This window comes from Narcine bancroftii, chromosome 2 (genome assembly GCF_036971445.1).
Source record: "Narcine bancroftii isolate sNarBan1 chromosome 2, sNarBan1.hap1, whole genome shotgun sequence".
NCBI lineage: Eukaryota > Metazoa > Chordata > Chondrichthyes > Torpediniformes > Narcinidae > Narcine > Narcine bancroftii.
Window position 1 is genome coordinate 192,602,827 of NC_091470.1, and position 12,530 is coordinate 192,615,356.

The window sequence follows — 12,530 nt, forward strand, 5'->3', positions numbered from 1 at the left end:
TCAGCAATAGGTTTATCTCCTGTGAACACAGACCGACCAAGTCCCTCCGGCACTTCTGCATGTTTTTACTGCGATCGCAGCATCTGCAGACTTGTGTGTTTCACAAGGCTTGAGGGTTGACTCAGTTTCCCAGTTCACTGGGAAGGACAAATAGTCCCAGGGCCAGAAATTAGAGGGTAAACCCTCAGGAATTGGCTGAGGGAAAGACCTACACTGTAGTACGACTTGCAAAACATACAGGGATTGGAGGTTAATCGGGGGGCATGAACTCGTGGGCTGGAAGGGCCTGTAACTGTGCTATAAAATCCCAGCGAACCAGGGAGCACCACAGCAGAAACAGGCCCCTTCAGCCCTTCTAGCCCATGCCTAGTCCTACTGACCTGCACCCACCCAGTGCATTCCATGTACCTCTTCAAATTCCTCTTTGGAGGTGACATTTTCCTGCTTCTTATGGGCAAGAAATTAATCGATTTGTTTATTTAATTTTTTATAAATCAAACTTTTTCTCAGCACAACTCTGTGCTCACCTTTGACTGTCTCTAGTGAGTGAGAGAGCACACGAGAGAGCCAGACATAGGTCTCCACATTCACACTGGGAAACAAAAGAAACTAGCTTCAAGAAATGGCAGATGGAATTTAATGCTGAGAAGGGTGAGGTGTCACATTTTGGAAGGACAAACTGTTTGTCCTTCCAAAAAATGCAACACCTCACCGTCATCTGCATTAAATTCCACCAATAAAGGAATCTGGAATCCAAGGCAACTCCTCCTGCTCAGTAGGACCTCCTGTCCATTTGTAAAAGCATTCCCAAAAGGCTCAATGGTAGGGAAATCAGTCAGGATTTGTGCACGGAATCTCGATCTGCAAAAATCCTGTGCTCAAGTCCTCAGCTTTCATGGGTGTAAAGTGGACCTCGTTGCCCAAAATAAAAACCAAACCAGTGTTTAGAAGTGGGTGCTTGAACTTTATTGACACCTGTTACACTTGGCATAGAAGATTGTTTTGACTTGTGCTCCTGTTACATTTGCAATCAGTTTAAAAAGTCTAGAAATCATTAAGGAGTAACAATAAATCTTAACCAGATCTTATGATCAATTTCAGTGTTTGTAGAGGAACGGGTGCTGAAGCAGGCAAGCTTACAAGGAGGTGCAGAGTAGCACAGTCGGCCCATGGCAACATCAGAAATTGGAAGCTTTCAAGTATTTAATAATTTTCTCCACCTCCATATTCAGTCTGCCAATGGCACCAGGCTGTTGGGTAGCCTCTACAACAATCAGTACTGAAAGAGAAGAAACAAGCGTCAGTGCACAAAGCAGCGTCTACATTCCAAGTAGCAACTCGCACAACAATCCATCAATAAACAGACTCCTTGGTAGACAGAGACCACAACCTGAGGACAGCAGGCAAAATGGGAGTGTTTCACTGGCAAAGGGTTCATTACAAAACAATGCTGGAGAAACTCAGCAGGCCCAACACTCTCCTTTATATAGTAAAGATAAATATAGAAGCCTGAGCCCTTCAGTGAGGTACATTGATAATACACTGATCAAGAGCTCAGGCCCAAAATGTTGATTATGTGACACTAGCCCCTTTCCCCCAGTATCTCAGTTAATTGGCCGCATCGTGTCCCGGGTCGGGAAGCTGTTTCTGCTGGGGCACCTTAACCAGGTCTCCCCAGCTTTTCCACTGAGCGCGACTCATCCCCCAAGGATCGGAGAGTCAACCTTCAAATGGAATGGACAAAAGTTGCCCTTTTTCCCTACAGCACACTGGGGACATGAGCAGGGACGAAGCTGGCAATCCCTGGTGTCACTTGACACCAGCGTGCTGATTGTTTTCCCTCTTCCACTGGACTTTAACCAGTTAATTCCCTGTTAATTCCTGGGAAAAGGGGCTCTCATCTTTGCTGTAAAAGAAACTGTTTAACCTGCTGAGTTTCTCCAGCTTTGTGTGTTTTTATTTCAGCTGTGATACCAGTCGGTCTGCAGAATTATGTGTTTCTGATTAATTGTCAGAGTACATACATGGCATCACATACAGCCCTCAGATTCTTTTGCCTGTGGATGAGGCAGAATTTGTCGTGCAATAAACTATTCAACACACAATAAATAAAGAGTGCAAAAGTAGGAGCCCTTCAAGGAGTTCCTGATGGATTTGCTGTTACTAAGTGATCCTAGCACCTTCTCCTTTCTCCACCTTCCCTGTGACTCCTCCCTTCTCACCAATCACCTCCTTGGCACCTACCCCTGTCACCGCAGTAGGTTTGTACAAGTCGGCACAACATGGAATGCTCTAGAAGAGACCCAAGGGTGCAGGTATGGAGTTCAGCAAAATGTAGCCACACTAGTAGGCAGGGTGGTGAAGGCATTTGGTCAGCGCACAGAGCACAAGGGTTGCCTTGTCCACTCCTCCCTCCCCGCAGATGCTCCTCTTGCACCCACACCCCCACCCCCAGCCCTGTTCAGGGTCCCAAACTCTTGTGAATCTGGAGGGGTCGTCAACTGCATCCGGTGCTCCTGCTGTGGTCTCCTTTACGGACACAGACTGGGAGATCGCTTCCTTGAGCACCTCAGCTCTGTCTGCCGCATTAACGTGGATCTCCCGGGGCCGCCTATTTAAATTCCCTGACCCATTCCCTCGCTGACGTGTCTGTCCACGGTCTCATGCACAGCCAGACCGAGACCACCCACAAATTGGAGGAACAACACTTCATCTTCTGTCTGGCAGTCTCCAACTGTTTGGTATTTCTCTGGTATCTCCTTTCACCCAACTCTGCACTCAGAGCCACACCTTCCAATAAATTCTCTTTCCTCTCCTGTGTCCCATCCATCTCCAATCAACACCTTTTATCTGTGCTTTCCCCCCCCCCGCCCCCCTTTGACTCTCTCCCAGTCTTTTAATTCAGGCACACCTTGAGGAAGGGCTCAGGCCTGAAACGTCAGTAATATATCTTTACCTCCTGTGGACACTAAGAGACCGGCTGAGTTCCTCCAACATCTTGTTTTTAAACTGAGAACAGAACTTCAGAACTGTGGAGGATATTTTAAGGATCACTTGTGCAGAGTTCTGCATAAGCTGGTCTCTCAGGGAAAAATTGGTAAGCTAAGAGAACCATGGTTGGCAAGAGGAGGAATGAAGCATACACAAGGTTTGGGAAACAAACAACATGAAGGGCTCATGAGAATGATGCAGTCACCAAGAAGGAACTGGAGAGTCAAAAGGTGGTGCCGCAAGAAATCTCGGCAATCAGAATGAAGGAAAACGCCAGGGTGTCCCACACCTACGGACGGCAAAGTTAGCATAACACTGTTACAGCACTGGCGTCCAGGATTCAAGTCTGGAAGGAGTTTGTAAGTTCTCCCTGTGTCTGTATGGGTTTTCCGCAGGAGGCTGTGGTTTCCTCCCATCATTTGAAATGTACTGGGGGTGGGGGTGGGGGGTTGTAGGTTAATTAGGCACCATGGGCTGGAAGGGCCTGTCAAAAATTGTGAAGAACACATTTAGGGATAAGAGGAGGAAATGTGAATAGGGGTGCAAGGTTAGCACATCGCTGTAACAGCATGCCAGTGACCCAGGTTCGAATCCCGCGCTGCCTGGTGTACGTTCTCCCCGTGTCTGCACGAGTTCCCTCCGGGTGCTCCAGCTTCCTCCCACCCTTTTACAAAAAATCTACAGGGTTTTAGGTTAATTGGGCAGCACAGGCTCATGGGCCAGAAGGGCTAGTTACCGTACAACGAGTCTTTGCTTCAGTGTAGAACAGGCAAATGCGATAGAGCATGTCAAGGTTAAGAAAGAGGGAGAGTTGGAGCTTCTCAATAACATTAGGAATAGACGTTGCAAAGGGCTGCTTCCTACGGGTGCCTGGAGCGCCTTACCGGAGATCAGGCTGGAATCTCATCTTAGACAGGCACGTGGACGAAAGGTTACGATGTAGGGGGAGGGGTTTCGTTTTTCAGATTATGTGAGGTGCGGTAAAGTTGACAGCCAGCATCTTTTATCCTGGGGTGGCAATATCATGGTGGGGGGGGGGGGGCAGGGTTATGGACTGAGGAGGGAAGTGAGAGATCAATGTGGAGAGGATTTATTTCGGATGGGCCAAAATCCTGTCCTGTTCCATTTCCTAAACAAGGTGATGATGCATGAACCCTTTGGAACAATTCAGTGACAAGTGCAGGGTTCTGGGGAGTGTCATTATGGATAATATTACAACTCTATAAATCTCTGGTGAAGCCACGCTTAAAGGAATGTGTCCAGTTCTGGTCACCTCATTACAGGACGGATGTGGAAGCTATGGAGAGGGGGCAGAGGAGATTCACCAGGATGTTGCCTGGATTGGAAAACAACTCTTATGAGTCAAGGTTAGCCCAGCTGGGACTTTTCTCTTTGGAGAAAAGGAGGATGAGAGGAGATGATAGAGGTTGACAAGATTATGAGGCATAGATAGGGCGGACAGCCAGTGCCTGTTTCGCTTCAGGGCAGGATCAGCAAAGACCAGGGGACATCTGCACAAGGTGAAGGGAGGGAAATTTATGGGAGACGTCAGGAGTGTTTTTTTTTAAAAAAGAGCTGTGGGGGCCTGGAACGCCTTGTCAGGGATGGTGGTGGAGGCTGAAACATTTGGGGTCATTCCAGAGAGTCTTAGACACAGATGAAAGGAAAATAGAGGGTTACGGGATAGAGATGGTTTAGTACTTTTAAGGTAGGAATTTATGGGTAAGCACCACATTGAGGGCTGAAAGGCCTGTACTGTGCTATGTTCTGTATGGTGAGTTCTTCCTTCTGTGGCTGCCATGTCTGCAGACTTTGGTGTTTCACTACGTACAAGATGAGGTATCGGAAGGTACAGAGCGTCATGAAGATTCCCAATGAGATTACTGGGACTGGAGAGTTTTGAGATGCAAGAAGAGGTTGGGACTTTTTTTTCAGGCCAAAGGATAACCTTGGTGCACACAAAACCACAAGGGGTACAAATAAGATGGTTGGTCGGCCTTTTTCCCCCGCAAGGAACCATGAGGCCTCACATGGAGGATTGTGGACAGTTTTGGGCTCTTCATTTAAGGATGTGGTGACGTTGGAGAGTTCAGAAGAGGTTCACCAGGATGATTCCGGGAATGAAGGGGTTACCATATCTTTAACAGCTCTTGGAAGAGTCTCAGAGAAGAGGGCACATTTCAGGGTTGAAGGGCATCCACTAAGAACAGAGGAATTTCTTCATCCAGAGGGTGGTGAATCTGTGGAATTTGTTGCCAGAGGTGGTTGTGGAGGCTGGGTCATTTAAGGCAGAGATTAATAGGCTCTTGATTAGCCAGGTTATGGGGAGAAGGCCAGGCAGTGGGGCTGAGTGGGGAAATGGATCAGCTCACAATTGAATAGTGGGGGCAGACTCGATGGGCTGAATGGCCTATTTCTGCTCCTACGTCTTTTGACATCTTGGACCCCCTTTAAGCCTTTCTATTCTCTATTCCCAACTCTGCACCATCTGTTGTTCCTGCCCCAACATTGACCCAAGTGCAATTGTTCCTGCCCCAACATTGACCCAAGTGCAATTGTTCCTGCCCCAACATTGACCCAAGTGCAACACCACTAGCAACTGGCAGCCAACCAGAGTATGATCCTGGTCCTCGGTCTCCGGCAAGACAAAAGTCCAGAGAACTTGAGTTGGTTCGCAAAGGGAACTCCAGTGTGAAGTATTTGGTCTTTGAACAAGGGGAATGAAGGACGTGTGACAAGTGGAGCAAGTTGTCAAAGCAGAGAGATGAAGATGGGCCAGCAACAACAATTGTGTTAATTGAGTGTTCAGGTGGTATTGATTCTGGGGTCCAGCTATTTACAGTCCATATAAATGGCTTGCATACAAAAATGGATGGATGAACACCCTGTACTTCTAAACAATGTCAACGTGTACCATCCCAGACATTGCAATCCACTGCATCTGGCACTCCTGTTGTGGAGACCGGATGCAGCTGGGACATCGCTTCGCCAAGCACCTCTGCTCCGTCCACCGCAGTAGCGTGGATCTCCCAGTGGCCGCCCATTTCAATGTCCCTGTCCCGTTCCCTCGCTGACGTGTCCATCCATGGTCTCGTGCACGGCCAGACTGAAACCCCATCCATAAACTGGAGGAACAACACATCTTCTGTCTGGGGCCCCTCCAACCAGAGGGCATTAAAATAGACTTCTCCGGTTTCCATTAAACCCCTCCCACATCTTCTTCCCCTTCTCCTCTAGTTAGGTCTGTCTCTCTCTTCCTTTCACAGAGCCAAAAAATCAACCTCTCGTCTTATCATATCCATTAACATCTTGTCTGCTCTCTTCCCCCTTGCATTCCCCAGTCTTTATTCAGACACCTGTCTGCATTTTGCTTAAACCATATAGAAGGGCGCAGGCCCAAAATGTCAGTGAACCATCTTCAACCTTGTTATCAAGCTGCGGACAAGGTTAGACAAATAGCCCCATATCTTGCAGGTAACATCCTCCCTACCTGAGGGCCACAATTCCGAACACCACCTTTATTATCCCCCAGATAACAACATAATTTCATTAGAAAATCTTCCCTCCCACTGCCCGTGACCTGGCCCCTCCCTGTCAGACTCTGTTTCTCTCATTCCTTCCCCCCCCCGCCGCCACAAGATCCACAAGTCAGGTTGTCCTGGTCAGTTTGCTCTCAGCTTCCAACCTCGACTATCATTTCCCTCCTCATTCAGTTCCCTTCTCATGGGTGGCTTCCTTTTTAAGTTCCCTGAACTTCTTCCTGGTTCTCCAGCCACAGCTTCCTCTCGACTCCAACTCTGGAACTCTCACAGCCACCAGCCATGCCCAACTCTGTTTCAGAGGGCTGTCCTTACCTTGTTCAGACCTCTTCTCTTCCCCACCACCCCCCCCCCCCCCTTCCAGCACACAGATCAAACTTTTTAACTTCTGCCACCAATATCTGCCCTACCTACTCGCAACCCTCTCACCCCTCCAGGGACAGGTTAGTAGCCCATATCCATTATACACCCACCGACTCCTATTTCATCTCCTCCTTCAAGGGCTCCATTCCTCCCTCCCAGTTTGTCACAATCTTACAGCAAAACTCCCGGTATGCAGAATTCAAGCAACTGGCAAAAAAAAAATGGAGAATAAACTCAAAAATAAGAAATAGGAAAAAAAATTCCTAAGTTTAAAATTAAGTATTCTCTGAAGTAACTTAAACCTTTGGTGAAGATGGAGGTAAATATTCAGGCAGTGAAGGGAGGGACTTGGCCAGGCTTTGCTCGTAGCAGCTGTTTGAATAATGTTGCATGAAACAGCGAGGGGGTTTCACCCAGGATCAAGAGCTGGTTGATGCTGCTCGCCATTGGGACGACTCTCTTAAAGTGTCTCCTAAATCCCTGCTTAGTAAAAGTCACCCCCGATCAGAGGCTTTATCTGTAAACTTGGGTGGGAGGGGGGGGGGGGTTAATTATCCATGCTATTATTTGGGTGGCTCCATGGAGGGGAGGAACCTGCAGATGTAGCAATGGTTAAATTTTTTTCAAAGAATGGGTCTGAAAATAATGTTAAATTCTGTAAGGTTTATATATTCATGCAAGTGAAGTTTGTTCAGTGTAAGTACAGTATTTTTGCCTTTTAAACTTACAAGCATATTAGTTAGGCATTGCAAGTCTCAAGCAACTGGAAAATACACTTATCCAGCATCCACCAATTCCCATAGGTACTGGAAACCAGGGGTTTTACTGTACTTTGTGACAAGTATGTGAACACTGGTGGCTTCGGGATGCATTTTTTTTGTCCTTGATCATGGACCCTCATCTACCACATCTGACAGGCCTCGTGACCAAGTGTCCTTCATTTTTCCCTCCCCTCCCATCCACACCAATTCCCCCTCCACACGTCCTCTGGTGACATACCAGCTCCAAATATAAAACTTTATTGCACAGTACAGGCCCTACAGCCCACAATGTTGTGCCCACCTATATGTACCTAAAATCCAAACCCTCCCTACCCGTAACCCTATTTTGCTTTCATCCACGTGCCTGTTTAAGTCTCTTAAATTGCACTCCAGATATGGCATGTACAATACTCGAGGTATACTGGTCTTCTGCCATATACTCTCACCATTAGAACACTACACCAAGGAAAACAGGACCTTCTAGTCTGTGCTGAATTATTATTCTGCTTGATCCCACTGTCCTGCACCCAGTCCATATCTCTTCATTCCTCTCCCATCCACGTACCTGTCCAGATTCTTCTTAAATGTTAAAATCGAGCCCGCATTCACCACCTCAGCTGGCAGCTCGTTCCACATCCCCACCACTCTGAAGACATTCCCCCTCCACCCAAGTCCTCTGGTTTGTATCTCGCGTCCCTCAGTGGAAAAAGCCAACCCATATTTAGTGTCTATGCCCCTCATAATTTTAAATCTCTAGCAAATCTCCCCTCATCCTTCCACACTCTAGGGAATAAAGGCCTAACCTTTCCCTCTAACTTAGTTCCTGAAGTCCGGGCAACAACTAAGTAAATCTTCTCTGCCCTCTTTTTTAATACCTTTCCTGTAGTTGGGTGACCAAAATTGGTCAAAATGCTCCAAATATGGCCTCACCAATGTCTTGTACAACTTTACCATTAATATCCCAACTCCAGTACACAATACTTTGATTTATGAAGGCCAATGTCCACCTGTGATGCCACTTTCAGGGAATTATGTGCCAGTGTTCCCAGATCCCTCTATTATACAAGATCGCTCAGAGGCCGACCATTCACCGTGTATGTCCTTTCTTGGTTTGTCCTTCCAAAATGCAACACCTCACACTTTAAATTCCATCTGCCAGTTTTCAGCCCACTATCCCCCTCCCCCCCACCCCCCCCCCCCCCACCATTCTTCTACGATTTAATTTGCAACTTACACTTTTCCAATTTGTGGATCGTTGCATTGCACTTCTCACAATCGACTTTGGATTTGACCTTCAATTGCAGAATATTTTCTTCTTTGAGATAGTTATTTAGGACAGTAAACTTTCTAGTTCCCAACATGACCCCTTGAGTAGCTATATCAGCATGGTCATTCAGGATGCATTCAACTTGTTCTTTCTGCAAAACATGAGAAGAGTGAAAAGCCGTTAAAGGCTGGAGGGAAGCTAAAAATCTTGTGGGATAAAGTCAATGCTTCAGTTTAACAGGCTCTGACATTTCAAAAAGCTCCAGGTGCATCAGAAACCAAATACGTTGTCATTAATAGGTCACAAAATTCAATGTTGTGCAACAGCATTAGATTCAAATATTGCTAAAAATTACACTTCAAAATTAAATTAAAAATGGAGGATAGAGGCAACTTTCTTAAGACACCACCTATTAAATATGAAATTTAGACATTCAACAGAGTAACAGGCCCTTCTGGCCCATAAGCCCAATTAACCTACAACCCCCTGGAATGTTTACGGGTGGGAGGAAACCCACGCAGACACGGGGAAAACGTACAACTTTCAGCCAGCGCTGGGATTCGAACCCTGGGGCTGGAACAGGGTGGTGCTGGAACAGGGTGATGCTAACCTGGTGGCGCTGGTTCTGATACTCCTGTGTTTCTTTCCTGACAGAAGCAGCTGGAAGTTTCGGTCCACAGCAAATTTTATGGCAGGGTACAACCCACAGCATTCAGACATAGTGAACGCTATGCTTCCTCCATGGAAGACCCAGCCACCTTCCCTCAACAATCACCTTCCTTTCAAGACTGAGGCAGCTCCACGCCCACTACAGCAGAGACCAGTTTATCAGGGAACATTTGGCTCAATATCTCTTCGCCAATACATGGCTCACGTGCACATGGCTCACGTGCTCCATTTCAACATCCTTTTATGGACAGGTAATACAGAAAGTGTAATATTACAGGAAACTTCCTTCTGTGGCAGTGACCTGCTTTTGCTCCTACGTCTTGTGGTCCATCTCCATTTGTAATTCTTCATCAAACGAGGATACCCGTGGCTGCATGCAGCAAATAGACAAGAGTGACCTTCACATGTCTGGCGACTGGGCTGAGCACCTAATTCAAAGCACGCTAGTTACATACCCGAGCAAAGCCAACAGGATCTCCCATATCCATGGCCTGTCTTCGCAGGGACCAGAAACTCAACTCCCTAAAGTATCACACTCCCCCCATCAAGATGACAGCTCACCCCCACCAAAAGGGCAATGGGACGTAGAAGTGGGTGACATTCAGACCCCGAGCTTCGTACACTGCTCTTCGCCCATGACCACCCAGCTCAGCACAATTCAAATACCATCCATAGATATGCCAATGACACCACGGCTGTCAGCAGAATCATGGACAGCAATGAGGATCAGCGAGTTGAGTGGTGTCACACCAATGGGACCAAAACAAAGTAACTAATTGTGGACTTCAGGAAGGGGGGGGGGGAGAGAGAGGGGGAAAAAAATAAATAAATCGGGAGAACACCCCTTCATCAAGGGGGTCAAGCAGTGAAAAGTGCCAAGAACTTCAAATTCTTGGGTGTCAACATCTGTGTCGAGCTATGCTGGGGGTTCCATGTCAATGCAATCACAAAGAAGGCTCGCAGGCGGCTATATCTCTTGGGGAGATAGAGGAGATTTTGGAGGTCACTGGAGGCTCTTGCAAATTTCTCCAGGTGGACCGTGGAGAGCATTCTGACCGGTTGCATCTCTGTCTGGTACTGAGGTGCCAATCCACAGGACTGGAAAGGGCAACACAGATGGAAGCGGAGGTGGAAGACAAAGGTGAAACAATGGGAGAAGGAAGAAAGCCTGATGGATAGGTGAGAGAGTTTAATGGCCTACCACATCACAGGTCTCCACTTCACTGAGGACATCTGCAAGAGGTGTCCCAAGAAAGCAGCCTCTATCCTCAAGGACCCCCCCCCTCCCCCCCTCCCCAAGGCTGTGCTCTCTTCACTCTGCTACCATCAGGAAGGAGGTCCAGGAACCTGAAGACGAACACCCAGTGGCACAAGGATGGTTTCTTGTCCCCCGCCACCAGATTCCTGAACGGACAATGACCAGGCACTGCCTCACTTTCTCTCATTTGGCACCAATTCACCAATTTCTATTTATTTTTTTTTTTTTTAAAGAATTGTAATTTACAGGAACATTGTGCAAAGAAACAAATTTCTTAACAGGCTCATGATAATAAATCCTGATTCAGAGATCACAAAAGATGGCTCGGGGCAGTAAAAGCTTACATCTGGATGCAAAACATGAAGGTCTGCAGACATTGTGGTCAAAGTAAAAACTCAATGCTGGAGAAACTCAGCAGGTCAAACAGTGTCCGTTATTAAGCAAAGATAAAGACACAGAATCAATGTTTCAGGCTTGAGCCCCTCATGTGGAAAAATATCGGCAAAATGGAGAGGGGTAGGAGGAGCACAGTCTCACAGGCAGGAGGGCACACCAGCAAACGAAGGGGGGGGGCGCTCTGTGAATGGAAAGGGAAAGGTGGGTGGAGAAGAGTAGGCTGCAGCAATGGAAGAAGTAGATATTAAAGCCATCTGGTTGGAACCATGCCTCACCAGATCTTTTCCAATCCAGGTCACGTCCTAGTGAATCCGTCTGGGGAGGGGTGGCATTAACCTGGACTTTCTCCGGTTTCTGCTAGCCCACTCCCCGCTCTCCCTCCCTTCTTTCCTTCAGCTCTCCACCCACTTCTCTCTCCATTCAGAGCCATCACCATCCTCCCCCCTCTCCCAGAGATACCCTCCCTTAACCACCTACTACCTCCTGCCTGTGGGACCCTGCTCCTGTTCCTCCCACCATTTTGTTTAGGCGCCCAATGACATTTTCCCACACCTTGATGAGAGGCTCAAGCCTGAAATGTTGGTTGCACCCAAGTTTTCAATCTTCCTTCTGTCTGCTGACTCATTGCCAATATCATATTCCTAATTGGATTATCATAATGCAATATACATAATACATTAAAAACTTTTTTTAAAAAAGCCTGAAAAAGTTGGTTAAGTATCTTTATCTTTGCTGTATGAAGGACAGTTTGATCAGCCGAGTTTCTCCAGCATTGGGTTTTTAAAATCAAAGTCTACATCTGCCTCCTCTTGAGTGAGCCACAGCTAGATGAAATTGCTTTAAGAATTCCTTTCATGTTGGAGCTATATACACAAACTTAATTTGTCAGACCTCACCAACTTCAACGTCAACACATTTATAAACACCAAGAAGCAACACTGCAGAAGGGGCAGCTGAACACAAAATCTTTCACGTATGAGAGGCTTTAGTCCCATTGCCAAAACTTAGTGAATCTTTCCCTTAGACTAAATGCAGTGTCATGTATTGCATGACAATAAAAGAATCTTGAATCTTTAGCTGTCCCATCAGCAGAAATTGCCCAGCACTTCAGACAGTCAAAGAGAGAAGCAAAAGAGAGTAATTCCCCAAACCCCCAATGTCTGTGGTTTCACTTCCATTGCTCCTGCAGCCAGCCTACAGTCCAAACCATCAGCAACCCAAGTTCTGGATCCAAGCCCCTGACAGCACCCATGTCCTCCCTCAGGAGCACCCTCCCCTTCCCCATA

At 47.1% G+C, this 12,530-nt stretch overlaps 1 protein-coding gene and 1 long non-coding RNA gene across 2 annotated transcripts in view; one reads left to right on the forward strand and one right to left on the reverse strand.

Moving 5' to 3' along the window:
- The window catches only part of LOC138754860 (E3 ubiquitin-protein ligase RNF167-like), a 166,492-nt gene extending 156,099 nt beyond the window's left edge, over window positions 1–10,393 (forward strand). The window contains exon 12 of the mRNA XM_069919776.1: window positions 9,576–10,393. Coding sequence (XP_069775877.1) covers window positions 9,576–9,643 — 68 coding nt within the window. The 3' untranslated portion in view covers window positions 9,644–10,393. The remainder of the gene's footprint in view (window positions 1–9,575) is intronic.
- Window positions 944–12,508, reverse strand: LOC138754861 (uncharacterized). Its single transcript, XR_011351946.1, has 2 exons — window positions 8,889–12,508; window positions 944–1,279 (listed from the first exon to the last, which is right to left on the reverse strand). It is a non-coding gene; the product is annotated as an uncharacterized lncRNA (long non-coding RNA).
- Between the last annotated feature and the right edge of the window lie 22 nt (window positions 12,509–12,530).